Source organism: Oncorhynchus mykiss, chromosome 11 (assembly GCF_013265735.2).
Source record: "Oncorhynchus mykiss isolate Arlee chromosome 11, USDA_OmykA_1.1, whole genome shotgun sequence".
Lineage (NCBI taxonomy): Eukaryota > Metazoa > Chordata > Actinopteri > Salmoniformes > Salmonidae > Oncorhynchus > Oncorhynchus mykiss.
Genome location: NC_048575.1, coordinates 79,904,908 through 79,930,511, shown reverse-complemented (window position 1 = coordinate 79,930,511; position 25,604 = coordinate 79,904,908). Strand labels below are relative to the sequence as shown.

The window sequence follows — 25,604 nt, the reverse complement described above, 5'->3', positions numbered from 1 at the left end:
GTGAGGTGGCTGTGACTACCGTAGATGTGAGGTGGCTGTGACTACCGTAGATGTGAGGTGGCTGTGACTACCGTAGATGTGAGGTGGCTGTGACTACCGTAGATGTGAGGTGGCTGTGACTACCGTAGATGTGAGGTGGTGGCTGTGACTATCGTAGATGTGAGGTGGCTGTGACTATCGTAGATGTGAGGTGGCTGTGACTACCGTAGATGTGAGGTGGTGGCTGTGACTACCGTAGATGTGAGGTGGTGGCTGTGACTACCGTAGATGTGAGGTGGCTGTGACTACCGTAGATGTGAGGTGGCTGTGACTACCGTAGATGTGAGGTGGCTGTGACTACCGTAGATGTGAGGTGGCTGTGACTACCGTAGATGTGAGGTGGCTGTGACTACCGTAGATGTGAGGTGGTGGCTGTGACTACCGTAGATGTGAGGTGGCTGTGATTACCGTAGATGTGAGGTGGCTGTGACTACCGTAGATGTGAGGTGGTGGCTGTGACTACCGTAGATGTGAGGTGGCTGTGACTACCGTAGATGTGAGGTGGTGGCTGTGACTACCGTAGATGTGAGGTGGTGGCTGTGACACACTGGGACAGGACGTGAACACTAAGAAACAAAGACCAACACCTGATGGTTGGACTGATGACTGACTTCACTTCTATGAGGAGAATAAGCCAGTCCCCCAATGTCCTCAATCTACAGTAGATTGAGGGAACAATAAAAACATTTGAATCCATTTTAGAATAAGGCTGTAACGTAACAAAATGTGGAATTTGTCAAGGGGTCTGAATACTTTCCGAATGCTCTGTATCGATCTCTTAGAATGTCCTCCTCCTCCTCCTTCTGCAGAAAGAGCTGTCAGGTCATAAGAACATAGTGAACTACCTGGACTCTACCATCAACTCCGTAGGGGACAGTGTCTGGGAGGTCCTTATCCTCATGGAGTACTGTAAAGGTAGGAGTTTTGGGTCCCCCCCCTTCCATTTTCATACATTTGTTCGGTCCGGTAATGTCATTTTTTTTTATTGAGCATACAGATATGGGACAAATATACTTCAGAGTTCAACAAATATTCCTGTGATTTTTTTTTTTTCTGTCTTCTTATTGACCCTGGATTGTAACTTAAACATTCTCCTTCTCCTCTCTCACCCACTACCTCATTCTCCCCCTCTTTTTCACTCTCCTGCCCCCCCCCCCCCCCCCCCCCCTCCCCAGCTGGTCAGGTAGTGAAGCAGATGAACCAGCGTCTCCATATAGGGTTTACGGAGCCGGAGGTGTTGACCATCTTCACTGATACCTGTGAGGCTGTGGCCAGGCTGCATCAGTGTAGAACCCCTGTCATACACAGGGACCTGAAGGTAAGGAGAATAAACACACACGCACACACACACCTCATACACAGGGACCTCAAGGTATGGAGAAGAAACAGACCTCGGTCCTTCTCGCTCCTCTCTACTCTCTCCTTGACCACATCATTTGTGTTTCTCTGTTCTGCATAGTTTTCCTTCTACTCATTGTCCACCTCTCAATGCTCCTCTTCCTCTGTCATATTCTCTCTTCCGCTTCATCCTTGACCCCTTCTCCCCCTCCTCTTCCTATCGTCTGCCACAATGCGCTTATCTTTAATTCCCCCCCCTCCTCTACCTCCACCTTTCTCCATGTTTCTTCATCTTCCTAACACGGGGGTCTGCCCAGCCTGTCCTAACACGGGGGTCTGCCCAGCCTGTCCTAACACGGGGGTCTGCCCAGCCTGTCCTAACACGGGGGTCTGCCCAGCCTGTCCTAACACGGGGGTCTTCCCAGCCTGTCCTAACACGGGGGTCTGCCCAGCCTGTCCTAACACGGGGGTCTGCCCAGCCTGTCCTAACACGGGGGTCTGCCCAGCCTGTCCTAACACGGGGGTCTGCCCAGCCTGTCCTAACACGGGGGTCTGCCCAGCCTGTCCTAACACGGGGGTCTGCCCAGCCTGTCCTAACACGGGGGTCTGCCCAGCCTGTCCTAACACGGGGGTCTGCCCAGCCTGTCCTAACACGGGGGTCTGCCCAGCCTGTCCTAACACGGGGGTCTGCCCAGCCTGTCCTAACACGGGGGTCTGCCCAGCCTGTCCTAACACGGGGGTCTGCCCAGCCTGTCCTAACACGGGGGTCTGCCCGGCTAGGGTTAGAGTACAGGTTAGAGTACAGGTTAGAGTACAGGTTAGAGTACAGGTTAGAGTACAGGTTAGGGTTAGAGTACAGGTTAGGGTAAGAGTACAGGTTAGGGTAAGAGTACAGGTTAGGGTAAGAGTACAGGTTAGAGTTAGAGTACAGGTTAGGGTAAGAGTACAGGTTAGGGTAAGAGTACAGGTCAGGGTTAGAGTACAGGTTAGGGTAAGAGTACAGGTTAGGGTTAGAGTACAGGTTAGGGTAAGAGTACAGGTTAGGGTTAGAGTACAGGTTAGGGTAAGAGTACAGGTTAGAGTACGAGTACAGGTTAGAGTACGAGTACAGGTTAGGGTTAGAGTACAGGTTAGGGTTAGAGTACAGGTTAGGGTTAGAGTACAGGTTAGGGTTAGAGTACAGGTTAGGGTAATAGTACAGGTTAGGGTAAGAGTACAGGTTAGGGTAAGAGTACAGGTTAGGGTAAGAGTACAGGTTAGGGTTAGAGTACAGGTTAGGGTAAGAGTACAGGTTAGAGTACGAGTACAGGTTAGGGTTAGAGTACAGGTTAGGGTTAGAGTACAGGTTAGGGTAAGAGTACAGGTTAGGGTAATAGTACAGGTTAGGGTACAGGTTAGAGTACAGGTTAGGGTACAGGTTATAGTACAGGTCAGGGTAAGAGTACAGGTCAGGGTAAGAGTACAGGTCAGGGTTAGAGTACAGGTCAGGGTTAGAGTACAGGTTAGGGTTAGAGTACAGGTTAGGGTTAGAGTACAGGTTAGGGTTAGAGTACAGGTTAGGGTAAGAGTACAGGTTAGGGTAAGAGTACAGGTTAGGGTAAGAGTACAGGTTAGGGTAAGAGTACAGGTTAGGGTAAGAGTACAGGTTAGGGTAAGAGTACAGGTTAGGGTAAGAGTACAGGTTAGGGTAAGAGTACAGGTTAGGGTAAGAGTACAGGTTAGGGTAAGAGTACAGGTTAGGGTAAGAGTACAGGTTAGGGTACAGGTTAGGGTACAGGTTAGAGTAAGAGTACAGGTTAGGGTAAGAGTACAGGTTAGGGTAAGAGTACAGGTTAGGGTAAGATTACAGGTTAGGGTAAGAGTACAGGTCAGGGTAAGAGTACAGGTCAGGGTAAGAGTACAGGTCAGGGTAAGAGTACAGGTCAGGGTAAGTGTACAGGTTAGGGTAAGTGTACAGGTTAGGGTAAGAGTACAGGTTAGGGTACAGGTTAGGGTACAGGTTAGAGTACAGGTCAGGGTTAGAGTACAGGTTAGGGTACAGGTTAGAGTACAGGTCAGGGTTAGAGTACAGGTTAGGGTAAGAGTACAGGTTAGGGTAAGAGTACAGGTTAGGGTAAGAGTACAGGTTAGGGTAAGAGTACAGGTTAGGGTAAGAGTACAGGTTAGGGTAAGAGTACAGGTCAGGGTACAGGTTAGGGTTAGAGTACTGGAGAAAGTGGGAGGACAGGTTAGTGTTAGACGTTTATGGTTAGGGGTAGGGTTAGGTGTAAGGGTTAAGGTTTAGGTTTATGAGTTATGGTTAGGGTTAAGGTTTAGGGTTAGGAGTTATGGTTAGGGTTAGGTGTAAAGGTTAAGGTTTAGGGTTAGGTGTAAGGGTTAAGGTTTAGGGTTATGAGTTATGGTTAGGGTTAAGGTTTAGGGTTAGGAGTTATGGTTAGGGTTAAGGTTTAGGGTTAGGTGTAAAGGTTAAGGTTTAGGGTTATGGTTAAGGTTAAGGTTTAGGGTTAGGAGTTATGGGTAGGTTAAGGTTTAGGGTTAGGGTTAGTTTTAGGGTTAGAAGCTAGGTTTAGGGTTATGAGTTATGGTTAGGGTTCAGGTTTAGGGTTAGGGTTATGGTTAGGGTTAAGGGTTAGGTGTAAAGGTTAAGGTTTAGGGTTAGGTGTAAGGGTTAGGGTTAGGTGTAAGGGTTAAGGTTTAGGGTTATGAGTTATGGGTAGGGTTAGGTTTAGGGTTAGGAGTTATGGTTAGGGTTAAGGTTTAGGGTTAGGTGTAAAGGTTAAGGTTTAGGGTTAGGTGTAAGGGTTAGGTGTAAGGGTTAAGGTTTAGGGTTATGAGTTATGGGTAGGGTTAGGTTTAGGGTTAGGAGTTATGGTTAGGGTTAAGGTTTAGGGTTAGGTGTAAAGGTTTAGGGTTAGGTGTAAGGGTTAAGGTTTAGGGTTATGAGTAATGGTTAAGGTTAAGGTTTAGGGTTAGGAGTTATGGGTAGGTTAAGGTTTAGGGTTAGGGTTAGTTTTAGGGTTAGAAGCTAGGTTTAGGGTTATGAGTTATGGTTAGGGTTATGAATTATGGTTAGGGTTAAGGTTTTAGGTTTAGGGTTAGGTGTAAGGGTTAAGGTTTAGGGTTAGGGTTAGGTGTAAGGGTTAAGTTTAGGGAAAATAGGATTTTGAATGGGACTGAATTGTGTGTCCCCACAAGGTTAGCTGGACAAGACTGTGTGTCTGTGTCATTCAGCTCTCTTTCCCCTTCTGTCCTTTGTGTCGCTGTCCCCCCCCTCCCCCCTCTCCTTCTCCCATCATTTCATCCTTTGTGTCACTTTCAATCTAATATTCATCCTGTTCCCCTCTCGTTCCTCTCTCGTTCCCATCTCCCTCAGTAATGTTTTGTGTATCTTGGCATATCTCTCTGCTGTGGACTAAAATAGTCAACAAAACAGAACCTGTCCAAGTCCTGTGAATAAACTCGTTTTCTATTGGCCAGCTTTAGTAGTCCAGCTACCTCACCATCCACATTGTAATTTGGGCAGTCAGTGACTCTCTCTCTCTCTCTCTCTCTCTCTCTCTCTCTCTCTCTCTCTCTGTCTCTCTGTCTCTCTGTCTCTCTGTCTCTCTGTCTCTCTGTCTCTCTGTCTCTCTGTCTCTCTCTCTCTCTCTCTCTCTCTCTCTCTCTCTCTCTCTCTCTCGGTCTTTGTCTCTGTCTCGGTCTCTCTCTCGGTCTCCTTCCTCCATCAATATCTGTCGCTTTCAATCATTCACGTCCTCTTTTTTTTTCCCCACCTTCATCTCCCCCTTCTGTCCATCTCTTACTAAAGTTTTGTCTCTCTCCTCCCCCCGTCTCCTCCAGGTAGAGAACATCCTCCTGAGTGATAATGGGAGTTATGTTCTGTGTGATTTTGGAAGTGCTACTCACAAGGTGCTGCTCCCACACAAAGACGGAGTGACCGCCGTGGAGGACGAAATCAAGAAGTGAGTGGGTGACCTTTGAATGTGTGTGCGCCTCACTTGTCATCTATGTGCATACGTTTGTAGATACACGTCATCACTGAGTCACGATTGTCCATCGGATTGACTGTAAAGGCTGTCTTTGCCAGGGCTGTCTTTGCCAGGGCTGTCTTTGCCAGGGCTGTCTTTGCCAGGGCTGTCTTTGCAAAGGGCTGTCTTTGCAAAGGGCTGTCCTGTATGGTGTAAATTCTCACTAAAAGATGGGCATGCCATTGGTAGACATTCCATCAGTACCTGGTAACATAATAATCACCCATCAGTACCTGGTAACAGAATAATCACCCATCAGTACCTGGTAACAGAATAATCACCCATCAGTACCTGGTAACAGAATAATCACCCATCAGTACCTGGTAACAGAATAATCACCCATCAGTACCTGGTAACAGAATAATCACCCATCAGTACCTGGTAACAGAATAATCACCCATCAGTACCTGGTAACAGAATAATCACACAACACAGGATGGTTAAGTAAATTTAAATGTCTGAAATAACTTTTTTAATTTTTTTTATTTATTTCACCTTTATTTAACCAGGTAGGCTAGTTGAGAACACCTTTATTTAACCAGGTAGGCTAGTTGAGAACACCTTTATTTAACCAGGTAGGCCAGTTGAGAACACCTTTATTTAACCAGGTAGGCTAGTTGAACACCTTTATTTAACCAGGTAGGCTAGTTGAGAACAAGTTCTCATTTGGAACTGCGACCTGGCCAAGATAAAGCATAGCAGTGTGAACAGACAACAGAGTTACACATGGAGTAAACAATTAACAAGTCAATAGCACAGTAGAAAAAAAGGAGAGTCTATATACATTGTGTGCAAAAGGCATGAGGAGGTAGGTGAATAATTACAATTTTGCAGATTAACACTGGAGTGATAAATGATCAGATGGTCATGTGCAGGTAGAGATGTTGGTGTGCAAAAGAGCAGAAAAGTAAATAAATAAAAACAGTATGGGGATGAGGTAGGTAAAATCGGGTGGGCTATTTACCGATAGACTATGTACAGCTGCAGCGATCGGTTAGCTGCTCAGATAGCAGATGTTTGAAGTTGGTGAGGGAAATAAAAGTCTCCAACTTCAGAGATTTTTGCAATTGGTTCCAGTCACAGGCAGCAGAGAACTGGAACGAAAGGTGGCCAAATGAGGTGTTGGCTTTAGGGATGATCAGTGAGATACACCTGCTGGAGCGCGTGCTACGGGTGGGTGTTGCCATCGTGACCAGTGAACTGAGATAAGGCGGAGCTTTACCTAGCATGGACTTGTAGATGACCTGGAACCAGTGGGTCTGGCGACGAATATGTAGCGAGGGCCAGCCATACAAAACTAAGGAGATGATTGTGGACTTCAGGAAACAGCAGAGGAAACACCCCCCTATCCACATCGATGGAACAGTAGTGGAGAGGGTAGCAAGTTTTAAGTTCCTCGGCATACACATCACAGACAAACTGAATTGGTCCACTCACACAGACAGCATTGTGAAGAAGGCGCAGCAGCACCTCTTCAACCTCAGGAGGCTGAAGAAATTTGGCTTGTCACCAAAAGCACTCACAAACTTCTACAGATCCACAATCGAGAGCATCCTGGCGGGCTGTATCACCACCTGGTACGGCAACTGCTCCGCCCTCAACCGTAAGGCTCTCCAGAGTTTACTAGGGTAAGTTTGGCAGCGTGAGTGAAGGAGGCTTTGTTGCGGAATAGAAAGCCGACTCTAGATTTGATTTTAGATTGGAGATGTTTGATATGAGTCTGGAAGGAGAGTTTACAGTCTAGCCAGACACCTAGGTACTTATAGATGTCCACATATTCAAGGTCGGAACCATCCAGGGTGGTGATACTAGTCAGGTGTGCGGGTGCAGGCAGCGAACGGTTGAAAAGCATGCATTTGGTTTTGCTAGCGTTTAAGAGCAGTTGGAGGCCACGGAAGGAGTGTTGTATGGCATTGAAGCTCGTTTGGAGGTTAGATAGCACAGTGTCCAAGGACGGGCCGGAAGTATACAGAATGGTGTCATCTGCGTAGAGGTGGATCAGGGAATCGCCCGCAGCAACATCATTGATATATACAGAGAATAGAGTCGGCCCGAGAATTGAACCCTGTGGCACCCCCATAGAGACTGCCAGAGGACCGGACAGCATGCCTTCCGATTGGACACACTGAACTCTGTCTGCAAAGTAGTTGGTGAACCAGGCAAGGCAGTCATCAGAAAAACCGAGGCTACTGCCGATAAGAATATGGTGATTGACAAGAGTCGAAAGCCTTGGCCAGGTCGATGAAGACGGCTGCACACTACTGTCTTCTATCGATGGCCGTTATGATATCGTTTAGTACCTTGAGCGTGGCTGAGGTGCACCCTTGACTAACGTTTACACGTGGGAGTAATGATTCATAAATGATGAGTGGTGTACTGTTTGTAAATGCCTTATTAAAGGTTTATAAACACCTTATGAATGGTTTATGAACGGACCCTTTAAATGAGGTGTTCTCCACTTCAGCCCTGCACTCAAACGTTGCACTATGCAGTGCACTAACGTGGGCTCTGGTCTAAAGTAGTGCACTATATAGGGAATAGGGCTCTGGTCAACAGTAGTGCACTAACGTGGGCTCTGGTCTAAAGTAGTGCACTATATAGGGAATAGGGCTCTGGTCAACAGTAGTGCACTAACGTGGGCTCTGGTCTAAGGTAGTGCACTATATAGGGAATAGGGCTCTGGTCTAATGTAGTGCACTATATAGGGAATAGAAATACACTATAGGGTCTATAGTAGTGCACTACATAGGGAATAAGGCTTTGGTCTATAGTAGTGTACTATATAGGGAATAGGGTCTATAGTAGTGTACTATGTAGGGAATAGGGTCTATAGTAGTGTACTATATAGGGAATAGGGTCTATAGTAGTGCACTACATAGGGAATAGGGTCTGTAGTAGTGTACTATATAGGGAATATGGTCTATAGTACTGTACTATATAGGGAATAGGGTCTATAGTAGTGTACTATATAGGGAATAGGGTCTATAGTAGTGCACTATATAGGGAATAGGGCTCTGGTCTATAGTAGTGTACTACATAGGGAATAGGGTCTATAGTAGTGCACTATATAGGGAATAGGGTCTATAGTAGTGCACTATATAGGGAATAGGGCTCTGGTCTATAGTAGTGTACTACATAGGGAATAGGGTCTATAGTAGTGCACTATATAGGGAATAGGGTCTATAGTAGTGCACTATATAGGGAATAGGGTCTATAGTAGTGCACTACATAGGGAATAGGGTCTATAGTAGTGTACTATATAGGGAATAGGGTCTATAGTAGTGTACTATATAGGGAATAGGGTCTATAGTAGTGCACTATATAGGGAATAGGGTCTATAGTAGTGCACTACATAGGGAATAGGGCTCTGGTCTATAGTAGTGTACTACATAGGGAATAGGGTCTATAGTAGTGTACTACATAGGGAATAGGGTCTATAGTAGTGTACTACATAGGGAATAGGGTCTATAGTAGTGTACTACATAGGGAATATGGTCTGTAGTAGTGCACTATATAGGGAATAGGGTCTATAGTAGTGCACTACATAGGGAATAGGGTCTATGGTAGTGTACTATATAGGGAATAGGGTCTATAGTAGTGTACTATATAGGGAATAGGGTCTATAGTAGTGCACTATATAGGGAATAGGGTCTATAGTAGTGCACTACATAGGGAATAGGGCTCTGGTCTATAGTAGTGTACTACATAGGGAATAGGGTCTATAGTAGTGTACTACATAGGGAATAGGGTCTATAGTAGTGTACTACATAGGGAATAGGGTCTATAGTAGTGTACTACATAGGGAATATGGTCTGTAGTAGTGCACTATATAGGGAATAGGGTCTATAGTAGTGCACTATATAGGGAATAGGGTCTATAGTAGTGTACTACATAGGGAATAGGGCTCTGGTCTATAGTAGTGTACTATATAGGGAATAGGGTCTATAGTAGTGTACTACATAGGGAATAGGGTCTATAGTAGTGCACTACATAGGGAATAGGGTCTATAGTAGTGTACTATATAGGGAATAGGGTCTATAGTAGTGTACTACATAGGGAATAGGGTCTATAGTAGTGCACTATATAGGGAATAGGGTCTATAGTAGTGTACTATATAGGGAATAGGGTCTATAGTAGTGTACTACATAGGGAATAGGGTCTATAGTAGTGTACTATATAGGGAATAGGGTCTATAGTAGTGTACTACATAGGGAATAGGGTCTATAGTAGTGTACTACAAAGGGAATAGGGTCTATAGTAGTGTACTACATAGGGAATAGGGTCTATAGTAGTGTACTACATAGGGAATATGGTCTGTAGTAGTGCACTATATAGGGAATATGGTCTATAGTAGTGCACTATATAGGGAATAGGGTCTATAGTAGTGTACTACATAGGGAATAGGGCTCTGGTCTATAGTAGTGTACTATATAGGGAATAGGGTCTATAGTAGTGTACTATATAGGGAATAGGGTCTATAGTAGTGCACTACATAGGGAATAGGGTCTATAGTAGTGTACTATATAGGGAATAGGGTCTATAGTAGTGTACTACATAGGGAATAGGGTCTATAGTAGTGCATTACATAGGGAATAGGGTCTATAGTAGTGTACTATATAGGGAATAGGGTCTATAGTAGTGTACTACATAGGGAATAGGGTCTATAGTAGTGTACTATATAGGGAATAGGGTCTATAGTAGTGTACTACATAGGGAATATGGTTTATAGTAGTGTACTACATAGGGAATAGGGTCTATAGTAGTGCATTACATAGGGAATAGGGTCTATAGTAGTGTACTACATAGGGAATAGGGTCTATAGTAGTGCATTACATAGGGAATAGGGTCTATAGTAGTGTACTACAAAGGGAATAGGGTCTATAGTAGTGTACTACATAGGGAATAGGGTCTATAGTAGTGTACTACATAGGGAATATGGTCTGTAGTAGTGCACTATATAGGGAATAGGGTCTATAGTAGTGCACTATATAGGGAATAGGGTCTATAGTAGTGTACTACATAGGGAATAGGGCTCTGGTCTATAGTAGTGTACTATATAGGGAATAGGGTCTATAGTAGTGTACTATATAGGGAATAGGGTCTATAGTAGTGCACTACATAGGGAATAGGGTCTATAGTAGTGTACTATATAGGGAATAGGGTCTATAGTAGTGTACTACATAGGGAATAGGGTCTATAGTAGTGCATTACATAGGGAATAGGGTCTATAGTAGTGTACTATATAGGGAATAGGGTCTATAGTAGTGTACTACATAGGGAATAGGGTCTATAGTAGTGTACTATATAGGGAATAGGGTCTATAGTAGTGTACTACATAGGGAATATGGTTTATAGTAGTGCACTACATAGGGAATAGGGTATAATTTCAGCTGCTTCATACTTTCATAACACTAGAACCGAAACGCAGGTGACTTTTGACGCTGAGCACTTACTGTGTGTGTGTGTGTGTGTGCCCGTGTGCCCGTGTGCCCGTGTAGGTACACGACCCTGTCTTATCGAGCTCCAGAGATGATTAACGTGTACGCAGGGAAGGCCATTACCACCAAGGCTGATATATGGGTAAGTGGTTGTGGTGTTTGTACGGAACCCTTAGGGGTGTGTGTGTGTGTGTGTGTGTGTGTGTGTGGACTCTAGCCAGTCAGTAACAGAAGAGCTTGAGTTGTGTGTGTGTGTGTGTCGTGAATGTACCCAGCATGGCCAAAACTGTGGACACCCCTTCAAATTCGCGGATTCTAATATATCAGCCACACCAGTTGCTGACAGGTGTATAAAATACAGCACACCACCATGCAATCTCCATAGACAAACAACATTGACAAGTAGAATGTCTTTACTGAAGAGCTCAGTGACTTTTCAACGTGGCGTTCCTAACTGCCTCTGGAAGTGACATCAGCGCAGGAACTGTTCGTCGGGAGCTTCAGGAAATGGGTTTCCGTGGCCGAGCAGCCGCACACAAAACTAAGATCACCATGCGCAATGCCAATCGTCGTCTGGAGTGGTGAAAAAGCTCGCCGCCATTGGTCTCTGGAGCAGTGGAAACGCGTTCTCTGGAGTGATGAATCACGCTTCACCACCTGGCAAGTCCGATGGACGAATCTGGGTTTGGGGCGGGGGGGGGGGGGGATTATAGGTGTGGAAAAACTGAATGGAGAAATACACTGTCTTCATTTGTCTGACAGAGGTAACAGCAGTCCATGTTATATAACATAACATGTATTGTAATATGGTTTAATATCATATATCATGTTGTACAAGCTGTGTTTCTTCTGTTTCAGGCTCTTGGTTGCTTGTTGAACAAGCTGTGTTTCTTCTGTTTCAGGCTCTTGGTTGCTTGTTGTACAAGCTGTGTTTTCTTCTGTTTCAGGCTCTTGGTTGCTTGTTGTACAAGCTGTGTTTCTTCTCGCTCCCGTTCGGGGAGAGTCAAGTCGCCATATGTGATGGAACCTTTGTCGTTCCCGACAATTCCAAATTCTCCTTCAAGCTGCACTGCTTAATCAGTAAGTCCATCTGCCTTGTTCCTCAGCAACACACCAACCCACAAAGCTGTCAATACATATAACAATTATACCACATTGAACATTGTCATGTGAATATTTCTGATGCGTAAACATTTAACAGTCCAATTAATTTGCCCAATCAAACTACCATTCATTGTTTACACACCCACTGTAGGCCTTTAATATAAATATTATCCAATAGCGCCACCTTGTGGTCAAACGTGAGATGGACATTTAATGCATTGTACCAGGGTGAAAAATGTATTATAGAGAGGTAATACTAGTATTTTCATACACGTTTCAATTCACTTATTTATATTTTAAACCTGTGTAAAGTGTACATGCCTTCTCTTAAGGAAAGTGGGGATTCTCTGATATGTCTGCGATACTATTAAGTAATGTGTGTTAAACTATAGGATATATTAATATATCTCCAGGATATAGTAAACTATATGTCCCCTCTTCTCCAGGATATATTAAACTATACCACCCCTCTTCTCCAGGATACATTAAACTATATTTCCCCTCTTCTCCAGGATATAGTAAACTATATTTCCCCTCTTCTCCAGGATACATTAAACTATATTTCCCCTCTTCTCCAGGATATAGTAAACTATATGTCCCCTCTACTCCAGGCTATAGTAAACTATATGTCCCCTCTACTCCAGGATATATTAAACTATATGTCCCCTCTACTCCAGGATATATTAAACTATATGTCCCCTCTTCTCCAGGATATAGTAAACTATATGTCCCCTCTTCTCCAGGATACATTAAACTATATGTCCCCTCTTCTCCAGGATATATTAAACTATATGTCCCCTCTACTCCAGGATATATTAAACTATATGTCCCCTCTTCTCCAGGATACATTAAACTATACCACCCCTCTTCTCCAGGCTATAGTAAACTATATGTCCCCTCTACTCCAGGATATAGTAAACTATATGTCCCCTCTACTCCAGGATACATTAAACTATACCACCCCTCTCCTCCAGGATACATTAAACTATATGTCCCCTCTACTCCAGGATATAGTAAACTATATGTCCCCTCTACTCCAGGATACATTAAACTATATGTCCCCTCTACTCCAGGATACATTAAACTATATGTCCCCTCTTCTCCAGGATACATTAAACTATATGTCCCCTCTACTCCAGGATACATTAAACTATATGTCCCCTCTACTCCAGGATACATTAAACTATATGTCCCCTCTACTCCAGGATATATTAAACGATATGTCCCCTCTACTCCAGGATACATTAAACTATATGTCCCCTCTACTCCAGGATATAGTAAACTATATGTCCCCTCTACTCCAGGATACATTAAACTATATGTCCCCTCTTCTCCAGGATACATTAAACTATATGTCCCCTCTACTCCAGGATACATTAAACTATATGTCCCCTCTTCTCCAGGATACATTAAACTATATTTCCCCTCTACTCCAGGATATAGTAAACTATATGTCCCCTCTACTCCAGGATACATTAAACTATATTTCCCCTCTACTCCAGGATACATTAAACTATATGTCCCCTCTTCTCCAGGATACATTAAACTATATTTCCCCTCTACTCCAGGATATAGTAAACTATATGTCCCCTCTACTCCAGGATACATTAAACTATATTTCCCCTCTACTCCAGGATACATTAAACTATATGTCCCCTCTACTCCAGGATATATTAAACTATATGTCCCCTCTACTCCAGGATACATTAAACTATACCACCCCTCTTCTCCAGGATACATTAAACTATATGTCCCCTCTACTCCAGGATACATTAAACTATATGTCCCCTCTTCTCCAGGATACATTAAACTATATTTCCCCTCTACTCCAGGATACAGTAAACTATATGTCCCCTCTACTCCAGGATACATTAAACTATATTTCCCCTCTACTCCAGGATACATTAAACTATATGTCCCCTCTACTCCAGGATATATTAAACTATATGTCCCCTCTACTCCAGGATACATTAAACTATATTTCCCCTCTACTCCAGGATACATTAAACTATATTTCCCCTCTTCTCCAGGATATAGTAAACTATATTTCCCCTCTTCTCCAGGATATAGTAAACTATATTTCCCCTCTTCTCCAGGATATAGTAAACTATATTTCCCCTCTACTCCAGGATACATTAAACTATATTTCCCCTCTACTCCAGGATATATTAAACTATATGTCCCCTCTTCTCCAGGATATAGTAAACTATATGTCCCCTCTACTCCAGGATATATTAAACTATATGTCCCCTCTTCTCCAGGATACATTAAACTATATGTCCCCTCTACTCCAGGATACATTAAACTATACCACCCCTCTTCTCCAGGATACATTAAACTATATGTCCCCTCTACTCCAGGATACATTAAACTATATGTCCCCTCTTCTCCAGGATACATTAAACTATATGTCCCCTCTACTCCAGGATACATTAAACTATATGTCCCCTCTACTCCAGGATATATTAAACTATATGTCCCCTCTACTCCAGGATACATTAAACTATATGTCCCCTCTTCTCCAGGATACATTAAACTATATGTCCCCTCTACTCCAGGATACATTAAACTATATGTCCCCTCTTCTCCAGGATACATTAAACTATATTTCCCCTCTACTCCAGGATATAGTAAACTATATGTCCCCTCTACTCCAGGATACATTAAACTATATTTCCCCTCTACTCCAGGATACATTAAACTATATGTCCCCTCTACTCCAGGATATATTAAACTATATGTCCCCTCTACTCCAGGATACATTAAACTATACCACCCCTCTTCTCCAGGATACATTAAACTATATGTCCCCTCTACTCCAGGATACATTAAACTATATGTCCCCTCTTCTCCAGGATACATTAAACTATATTTCCCCTCTACTCCAGGATATAGTAAACTATATGTCCCCTCTACTCCAGGATACATTAAACTATATTTCCCCTCTACTCCAGGATACATTAAACTATATGTCCCCTCTACTCCAGGATATATTAAACTATATGTCCCCTCTACTCCAGGATACATTAAACTATATTTCCCCTCTACTCCAGGATACATTAAACTATATTTCCCCTCTTCTCCAGGATATAGTAAACTATATTTCCCCTCTTCTCCAGGATATAGTAAACTATATTTCCCCTCTTCTCCAGGATATAGTAAACTATATTTCCCCTCTACTCCAGGATACATTAAACTATATTTCCCCTCTACTCCAGGATATATTAAACTATATGTCCCCTCTTCTCCAGGATATAGTAAACTATATGTCCCCTCTACTCCAGGATATATTAAACTATATGTCCCCTCTTCTCCAGGATACATTAAACTATATGTCCCCTCTACTCCAGGATACATTAAACTATACCACCCCTCTTCTCCAGGATACATTAAACTATATGTCCCCTCTACTCCAGGATACATTAAACTATATGTCCCCTCTTCTCCAGGATACATTAAACTATATGTCCCCTCTACTCCAGGATACATTAAACTATATGTCCCCTCTACTCCAGGATATATTAAACTATATGTCCCCTCTACTCCAGGATACATTAAACTATATGTCCCCTCTTCTCCAGGATACATTAAACTATATGTCCCCTCTACTCCAGGATACATTAAACTATATGTCCCCTCTTCTCCAGGATACATTAAACTATATTTCCCCTCTACTCCAGGATATAGTAAACTATATGTCCCCTCTACTCCAGGATACATTAAACTATATTTCCCCTCTACTCCAGGATACATTAAACTATATTTCCCCTCTTCTCCAGGATATAGTAAACTATATTTCCCCTCTTCTCCAGGATACAGTAAACTATATTTCCCCTCTTCTCCAGGATATAGTAAACTATATGTCCCCTCTACTCCAGGATATATTAAACTATATGTCCCCTCTTCTCCAGGATACATTAAACTATATGTCCCCTCTTCTCCAGGATATATTAAACTATACCACCCCTCTTCTCCAGGCTATAGTAAACTATATGTCCCCTCTACTCCAGGATATAGTAAACTATATGTCCCCTCTACTCCAGGATACATTAAACTATACCACCCCTCTTCTCCAGGATACATTAAACTATATGTCCCCTCTACTCCAGGATACATTAAACTATATGTCCCCTCTTCTCCAGGATACATTAAACTATATTTCCCCTCTACTCCAGGATATAGTAAACTATATGTCCCCTCTACTCCAGGATACATTAAACTATATTTCCCCTCTACTCCAGGATACATTAAACTATATGTCCCCTCTACTCCAGGATATATTAAACTATATGTCCCCTCTACTCCAGGATACATTAAACTATATTTCCCCTCTACTCCAGGATACATTAAACTATATTTCCCCTCTTCTCCAGAATATAGTAAACTATATTTCCCCTCTACTCCAGGATACATTAAACTATATTTCCCCTCTTCTCCAGGATATAGTAAACTATATTTCCCCTCTACTCCAGGATACATTAAACTATATTTCCCCTCTTCTCCAGGATATAGTAAACTATATGTCCCCTCTACTCTAGGATATAGTAAACTATATGTCCCCTCTACTCCAGGATATATTAAACTATATGTCCCCTCTACTCCAGGATACATTAAACTATATGTCCCCTCTACTCCAGGATACATTAAACTATATGTCCCCTCTACTCCCATGTCTCCTCCAGGATACATTAAACTATATGTCCCCTCTACTCCCATGTCTCCTCCAGGATACATTAAACTATATGTCCCCTCTACTCCAGGATACATTAAACTATATGTCCCCTCTACTCCAGGATATATTAAACTATATGTCCCCTCTACTCCCATGTCTCCTCCAGGATACATTAAACTATATGTCCCCTCTACTCCAGGATACATTAAACTATATGTCCCCTCTACTCCAGGATATAGTAAACTATATGTCCCCTCTACTCCCATGTCTCCTCCAGGATACATTAAACTATATTTCCCCTCTACTCCAGGATACATTAAACTATATGTCCTCTCTCCCATGTCTCCTCCAGGATACATTAAACTATATGTCCCCTCTACTCCAGGATACATTAAACTATATGTCCTCTCTCCCATGTCTCCTCCAGGATACATTAAACTATATGTCCCCTCTACTCCAGGATACATTAAACTATATGTCCTCTCTCCCATGTCTCCTCCAGGATACATTAAACTATATGTCCCCTCTACTCCAGGATACATTAAACTATATGTCCCCTCTACTCCAGGATATATTAAACTATATGTCCCCTCTACTCCAGGATACATTAAACTATACGTCCTCTCTCCTCCAGGATATATTAAACTATATGTCCCCTCTACTCCAGGATACATTAAACTATATGTCCCCTCTACTCCAGGATACATTAAACTATATGTCCCCTCTACTCCAGGATATAGTAAACTATATGTCCCCTCTACTCCCATGTCTCCTCCAGGATACATTAAACTATATGTCCCCTCTACTCCAGGATACATTAAACTATATGTCCCCTCTACTCCAGGATACATTAAACTATATGTCCCCTCTACTCCAGGATACATTAAACTATATGTCCCCTCTACTCCAGGATACATTAAACTATATGTCCCCTCTACTCCCATGTCTCCTCCAGGATACATTAAACTATACGTCCTCTCTACTCCAGGATATAGTAAACTATATGTCCTCTCTACTCCAGGATACATTAAACTATATGTCCTCTCTACTCCAGGATATAGTAAACTATATGTCCTCTCTACTCCAGGATACATTAAACTATATGTCCTCTCTACTCCACGATATAGTAAACTATACGTCCTCTCTACTCCAGGATATAGTAAACTATATGTCCTCTCTACTCCAGGATACATTAAACTATATGTCCTCTCTACTCCAGGATATAGTAAACTATACGTCCTCTCTACTCCAGGATATATTAAACTATATGTCCCCTCTTCTCCAGGATACATTAAACTATATGTCCCCTCTACTCCAGGATATATTAAACTATATGTCCCCTCTACTCCAGGATACATTAAACTATATGTCCCCTCTTCTCCAGGATACATTAAACTATATGTCCCCTCTACTCCAGGATATATTAAACTATATGTCCCCTCTACTCCAGGATATATTAAACTATATGTCCCCTCTACTCCAGGATACATTAAACTATATGTCCCCTCTACTCCAGGATATATTAAACTATATGTCCCCTCTACTCCAGGATACATTAAACTATATGTCCCCTCTACTCCAGGATATATTAAACTATATGTCCCCTCTACTCCAGGATACATTAAACTATATGTCCCCTCTACTCCAGGATATAGTAAACTATATGTCCCCTCTACTCCAGGATATATTAAATTATATGTCCCCTCTACTCCAGGATATAGTAAACTATATGTCCCCTCTACTCCAGGATACATTAAACTATACGTCCTCTCTCCCATGTCTCCTACAGGATATATGCTTGAGCCTGACCATGAGAAGAGACCAGACATCTATCAAGTCTCCTACTTTGCCTTCAAGTTAGCTGGAAAGGAGTGTCCAGTGCCAAATCTCTTTGTAAGTCGCTGTTCATTGATTGTGACAGATGTGTGTTGTATTATAAGTGAAATGAAGACCCGTGTCTGGAGAAGTTGGGTGTCTATATACCCAGCAACAGTGACGGTTGTATTGGGCCCCTCTGCAGAGCTCCCCTCTCCCCACGTCACTCCCTGAGCCACTCACAGCCAGCGAGGTTGCTGCTAGGAAGAGCATGACGAAAGCCAGGTACAGCCACATTGCGTTTACTTGATAGCCACCTACACAAATAGCTAGCTAGAACAAAGTGTTAATAAGAAATGAATTTAAAAAGATTAAAAGCAATACAAATAAGTTCTCCCTTCACTGTGCTGTGGATATTTGTGAAAGAATACGAGTCGGGTCTCTTTTTTTGTAAAATATGTTTTTTTATCTGCCAATGAGAATGTATAAATAAACGTTAATAATGAAGTTTTTCCACTGTTCTGGTTGTTCCCCTACTACTCCAGAATCACAGAGTCCGCGGGCCCGACGGCAACTTCCATCGCTCCGAGACAGAGACCCAAGGCTGCCAACAGTAATGTGATACCCATCCCTGTAGCCAACACAGCTGTCACCCCTATAGCCGTGCCTGCCGCTGCCACGCCCATCGCCGCCACGCCCATCGCCGCCACGCCCATCACCGCCACGCCCACCGCCGCCACGCCCATCACCCCTACAGCTGTGCCTTCTGTAGCCGTCAGCAATGGGCAGAAAGGTGAGAAAGCAAAAATACTGTGTTTGTTTATCTGCCATCGTGCCCCCTGAGCGAGACTCTGAACCCCCTGAGCGAGACTCTGAACCCCCTGAGCGAGACTCTGAACCCCCTGAGCGAGACTCTGAACCCCCTGAGCGAGACTCTGAACCCCCTGAGCGAGACTCTGAACCCCCTGAGCGAGACTCTGAACCCCCTGAGCGAGACTCTGAACCCCCTGAGCGAGACTCTAAACCCCCTGAGCGACTATCCCCCAAGGGGCACTGCTCCGTGGCGGACCCTGTGCATCTCAACGGGTTTATCTGAGAGGGTTTGTATAGGCAGAAGACACATTCTCACTAAATAGACAACGATCTCCTCTCCTTTTGTATCACAGCTCCAACACCTGGTAACAGCCAGCCGGTTGCTCCACAGCCCCAGACAGCCAACAGGGTCCTTCAACAGCTGCAACCTGGAGACCTGCGTCTGCAACAACATCTCCATCCTGTCCATCCACAGCAGCTCCAATACCTTCAGGTACTGCTGAGAAACCCTCACGCTATCTGACACCAGGGGGTATATTAAGGTTCTACTGATAAACCCTCACGCTGTCTGACACCAGGGGTTATATTAAGGTTCTACTGATAAACCCTCACGCTGTCTGACACCAGGGGTTATATTAAGGTTCTACTGATAAACCCTCACGCTGTCTGACACCAGGGGTTATATTAAGGTTCTACTGATAAACCCTCACGCTGTCTGACACCAGGGGTTATATTAAGGTTCTACTGATAAACCCTCACGCTGTCTGACACCAGGGGTTATATTAAGGTTCTACTGATAAACCCTCACGCTGTCTGACACCAGGGGTTATATTAAGGTTCTACTGATAAACCCTCACGCTGTCTGACACCAGGGGTTATATTAAGGTACTGCTGATAAACCCTCACGCTGTCTGACACCAGGGGTTATATTAAGGTTCTACTGATAAACCCTCACGCTGTCTGACACCAGGGTTATATTAAGGTTCTACTGATAAACCCTCACGCTGTCTGACACCAGGGGTTATATTAAGGTACTGCTGATAAACCCTCACGCTGTCTGACACCAGGGGTTATATTAAGGTTCTACTGATAAACCCTCATGCTGTCTGACACCAGAGGTTATATTAAGGTTCTACTGATAAACCCTCACGCTGTCTGACACCAGGGGTTATATTAAGGTTCTACTGATAAACCCTCACGCTGTCTGACACCAGGGGTTATATTAAGGTTCTACTGATAAACCCTCACGCTGTCTGACACCAGGGGTTATATTAAGGTTCTACTGATAAACCCTCACGCTGTCTGACACCAGGGGTTATATTAAGGTTCTACTGATAAACCCTCACGCTGTCTGACACCAGGGGTTATATTAAGGTTCTACTGATAAACCCTCACGCTGTCTGACACCAGGGGTTATATTAAGGTTCTACTGATAAACCCTCACGCTGTCTGACACCAGGGGTTATATTAAGGTTCTACTGATAAACCCTCACGCTGTCTGACACCAGGGGTTATATTAAGGTTCTACTGATAAACCCTCACGCTGTCTGACACCAGGGGTTATATTAAGGTTCTACTGATAAACCCTCACGCTGTCTGACACCAGGGGTTATATTAAGGTTCTACTGATAAACCCTCACGCTGTCTGACACCAGGGGTTATATTAAGGTTCTACTGATAAACCCTCACGCTGTCTGACACCAGGGGTTATATTAAGGTTCTACTGATAAACCCTCACGCTGTCTGACACCAGGGGTTATATTAAGGTACTGCTGATAAACCCTCACGCTGTCTGACACCAGGGGTTATATTAAGGTTCTACTGATAAACCCTCACGCTGTCTGACACCAGGGTTATATTAAGGTTCTACTGATAAACCCTCACGCTGTCTGACACCAGGGGTTATATTAAGGTACTGCTGATAAACCCTCACGCTGTCTGACACCAGGGGTTATATTAAGGTTCTACTGATAAACCCTCATGCTGTCTGACACCAGAGGTTATATTAAGGTTCTACTGATAAACCCTCACGCTGTCTTACACCAGGGGTTATATTAAGGTTCTACTGAGAAACCCTCACGCTGTCTGACACCAGGGTTATATTAAGGTTCTACTGAGAAACCCTCACGCTGTCTGACACCAGGGTTATATTAAGCGAGGCACACTTTAGCAAAACCAAAATCAGTGTTGTCAACTCAGCAAAAAATAAACATCCTCTCACTGTCAACTGAGTTTATTTTCAGTAAACTTAACATGTGTAAATATTTGTATGAACATAACAAGATTCAACATCTGAGACATAAATTGAACAAGTTCCACAGACAAGTGACTAACAGAAATTGAATAGCGTGTCCCTGAACAATGGGGGGGTCAAAATCTAAAGTAACAGTCAGTATCTGGTGTGGCCACCAGCTGCATTAAGTACTGCAGTGCATCTCCTCCTCATGGTCTGCACCAGATTTGCCAGTTCTTGCTGTGAGATGTTACCCCAGTCTTCCACCAAGGCACCACCTGCAAGTTCCCGGACATTTCTGAGGGGAATGGCTCTAGCCCTCACCGTCCGATCCAACAGGTCCCAGATGTGCTCAATGGGTTTGAGATCCGGGCTCTTCGCTGGCCATGGCAGAACACTGACATTCCTGTCTTGCAGGAAATCACGCACAGAACGAGCAGTATGGCTGGTGGCATTGTCATGCTGGAGGGTCATGTCAGGATGAGCCTGCAGGAAGGGTACCACATGAGGGAGGAGGATGTCTTCCCTGTAACGCACAGCGTTGAGATTGCCAACAATGACAACAAGCTCAGTCCGATGATGATATGATACACCGCCCCAGACCATGACGGACCCTCCACCTCCAAATCGATCCCGCTCCAGAGTACAAGCCTCTGTGTAACGCTCATTCCTTCGAAGATAAATGTGAATCCGACCTGGTGAGACAAAACCGTAACTCTTCAGTGAAGAGCACTTTTTGCCTGTCCTGTCTGGTCCAGCGACGGTGGGTTTGTGCCCACAGGCGACGTTGTTGCCGGTGATATCTGGTGAGGACCTGCCTTACAACAGGCCTACAAGCCCTCAGTCCATCCTCTCTCAGCCTATTGTGGACCGTCTGAGCACTGATGGAGGGATTGTGCGTTCCTGGTGCAACTCGGCAGTTGTTGTTGCCATCCTGTACCTGTCCCGCAGGTGTGGTGTTCGGATGTACCGATCCTGTGCAGGTGTTGTTGCACGTGGTCTGCCACTGCGAGGACGATCAGCTGTCCGTCGTGTCTCTCTGTAGCGCTGTCTTAGGCGTCTCACAGTACGGACATTGCAATTTATTGCCCTGGCCACATCTGCATTCCTCATGCCTCCTTGCAGCTTGCCTAAGGCACGTTCACGCAGATGAGCAGGGACCCGTGGCATCTTTATTTTGGTGTTTTTCAGAGTCAGTAGAAAGGCCTCTTTAGTGTCCTAGGTTTTCATAACTGTGACCTTTAATTGCCTACCGTCTGTACGCTGTTAGTGTCTTAACGACTGTTCCACAGGTGCGTGTTCATTAATTGTTTATGGTTCATTGAACAAGCATGGGAAACTGTGTTTAAATCGATATCAATCTAAGATGGTCTGTAAATAATCGATAGCAATCTAAGATGGTCTGTAAATAAACGATAGCAATCTAAGATGGTCTGTAAATAATCGATAGCAATCTGAGATGGTCTGTAAATAATCGATAGCAATCTGAGATGGTCTGTAAATAATCGATAGCGATCTGAGATGGTCTGTAAATAATCGATAGCGATCTAAGATGGTCTGTAAATAATCGATAGCAATCTGAGATGGTCTGTAAATAATCGATAGCAATCTGAGATGGTCTGTAAATAATCGATAGCAATCTAAGATGGTCTGTAAATAAACGATAGCAATCTAAGATGGTCTGTAAATAATCGATAGCAATCTGAGATGGTCTGTAAATAATCGATAGCAATCTGAGATGGTCTGTAAATAATCGATAGCGATCTGAGATGGTCTGTAAATAATCAATAGCGATCTAAGATGGTCTGTAAATAATCGATAGCAATCTGAGATGGTCTGTAAATAATCGATAGCAATCTGAGATGGTCTGTAAATAATCGATAGCAATCTAAGATGGTCTGTAAATAATCGATAGCAATCTGAGATGGTCTGTAAATAATCGATAGCGATCTGAGATGGTCTGTAAATAATCGATAGCGATCTAAGATGGTCTGTAAATAATCGATAGCAATCTGAGATGGTCTGTAAATAATCGATAGCAATCTGAGATGGTCTGTAAATAATCGATAGCAATCTAAGATGGTCTGTAAATAATCGATAGCAATCTGAGATGGTCTGTAAATAATCGATAGCGATCTAAGATGGTCTGTAAATAATCGATAGCAATCTAAGATGGTCTGCCTCTGTCCTCTCAGTACCAGCAGGCCCTTCAGCAGCAGATGATGATACAGCCCATGTATCAGCAACAACAGGCCCAGGCCCAGGCCCAGGCCCAGGCTCAGGCACAGGCCCACTACGTAGCAATGGTAAGACACACACACACACACCCACACACAAGCCCACTACGCAGCCATGGTAGGTAAGACACACCACAGCTGATTTTAAATTGGATGAATGGTGAAGTCTATGTGCTTGGTGTACATATCCCGGAAAAGTTGAGTGATCTTGAAACCTTTGAGAGGGAAACACGTGTTAATTTAATTCTCTGATTAATTCTCTAGTGACATCACAGTTAACATATGTATTCCTGCTTCTACCGACTCCAGGAAAATATTTTCTCAAATCATGCGGGGGAAAAAATGATTTCACCTTATTTGGAATGGCTAACCAGTTAAAGTTAAACAAGCATATTTATATAACATACATCAGTTTGGACAGTTAAAACAATGACATATTAAGCCATTAATTAAGCCTCTCTTAAAGCCCTTCCATTGGACTGAAATTTGATCTAAATCCAAACAGGTTTTCTATCAAGCTACTAAGAGAGGCCCAGCCTATGTTTAAAAATGGGCTCTTTCTTCTAATTAAAACCTTGGTGGTACGTTTTCGCGACTAAAGACGCCCTTCTAGCTAGCTGACCACCAATTTTCATTGCAATTTGTAATTTAAATGAGGTTTTTGGTGAGTTTTCATTAAAGTGATCTATTTTACACATTTTGTGGGACAGGCTGTATATTGTAATCTAAATTATTCACTCATTTATATGTTAGTATTAAACTGTTATCTACTTTTTCAAAACCACAAGATTTAATCTGTAAAACAAAAATAATGAAACATTATTTGGTTACAACACTGAAAATGATGTTGGTAGAAGAAAAAACATTTTCAAGAGTCTTCCGCGGGCTTCACAATGAAAAGTTGACAAGCAAATGCTGTTGTTCTTACTGGAAGAAGAGACAACTATCTAGGAAACACTTCGGATCTGAGGTTGGTGTCTCTTTTTTTGAACAAAATTAAACGGATATATATCTTGTAATTGAACAAAATAGTAAGGTGGACAATAACTGCCGATTAGTACAGGACATATTTAATTTTTTTGCTTAACAGCTTATGCAAAATCTGATGGTAGTAGTATTTCCACTGAAATGTGAAACATGCTAATTGCTAACCTGTTAGCCAACATTTTTACGACACCATCAATCACAAAACATTGATGGCTTGTTCCCAAGATAACACTGTTAAAGGTAATAATACATTTCTTAAATGCTGTTGAATATGCCGATTTAATACGGGGTGCTACGACACATATTACTATTTAACTAAAGGTAACGGAGTGAGTGGAATATCTGTAAGGAGAAGCATTGCTGGAGGAGATAGCAGGGGTAGTAGGGAGGTGGGGAGGGGTTAGTAGGAAGGGGGGGTAGTAGGGGGGGGAATAGTAGAGGGGGGGAGGGGTTAGTCGAGGGGGGAGGGGATGGTAAAGGGGGAGGAGAGGATAGGAGAGGGCAGTAGAGTGGGGGGGGGGAACTAGCAGGAGAGTGGGGGGGGGAACTAGCAGTAGAGTGGGGGGGGGAACTAGCAGTAGAGTGGGGGGGGGGGAACTAGCAGTAGAGTGGGGGGGGGAAACTAGCAGTAGAGTGGGGGGGGAAACTAGCAGTAGAGTGGGGGGGGGAACTAGCAGTAGAGTGGGGGGGGAAACTAGCAGTAGAGTGGGGGGGGGAAACTAGCAGTAGAGTGGGGGGGAGAATAGCAGTAGAGTGGGGGGGAGAATAGCAGTAGAGTGGGGGGGAGAATAGCAGTAGAGTGGGGGGGAGAATAGCAGTAGAGTGGGGGGGAGAATAGCAGTAGAGTGGGGGGGAGAATAGCAGTAGAGTGGGGGGAGGAATAGTAGAGTGGGGGGGGGG

The 25,604-nt window shown here is 43.6% G+C and overlaps 1 protein-coding gene across 3 annotated transcripts in view; it reads left to right on the top strand.

The window, feature by feature from the left end:
* Positions 1-25,604, top strand: part of LOC110535133 (BMP-2-inducible protein kinase) — a 103,896-nt gene that overhangs the window by 54,402 nt on the left and 23,890 nt on the right. For 2 of the 3 annotated variants that reach the window (XM_036936475.1, XM_036936474.1), the window contains exons 3-12: positions 849-954; positions 1,215-1,357; positions 5,218-5,339; positions 10,904-10,985; positions 11,746-11,923; positions 18,409-18,512; positions 18,640-18,719; positions 18,980-19,227; positions 19,601-19,740; positions 23,676-23,786. In XM_036936475.1, coding sequence (XP_036792370.1) covers positions 849-954; positions 1,215-1,357; positions 5,218-5,339; positions 10,904-10,985; positions 11,746-11,923; positions 18,409-18,512; positions 18,640-18,719; positions 18,980-19,227; positions 19,601-19,740; positions 23,676-23,786 — 1,314 coding nt within the window. The remainder of the gene's footprint in view (positions 1-848; positions 955-1,214; positions 1,358-5,217; positions 5,340-10,903; positions 10,986-11,745; positions 11,924-18,408; positions 18,513-18,639; positions 18,720-18,979; positions 19,228-19,600; positions 19,741-23,675; positions 23,787-25,604) is intronic. The other variant, XM_036936476.1, reaches the window with a different exon arrangement.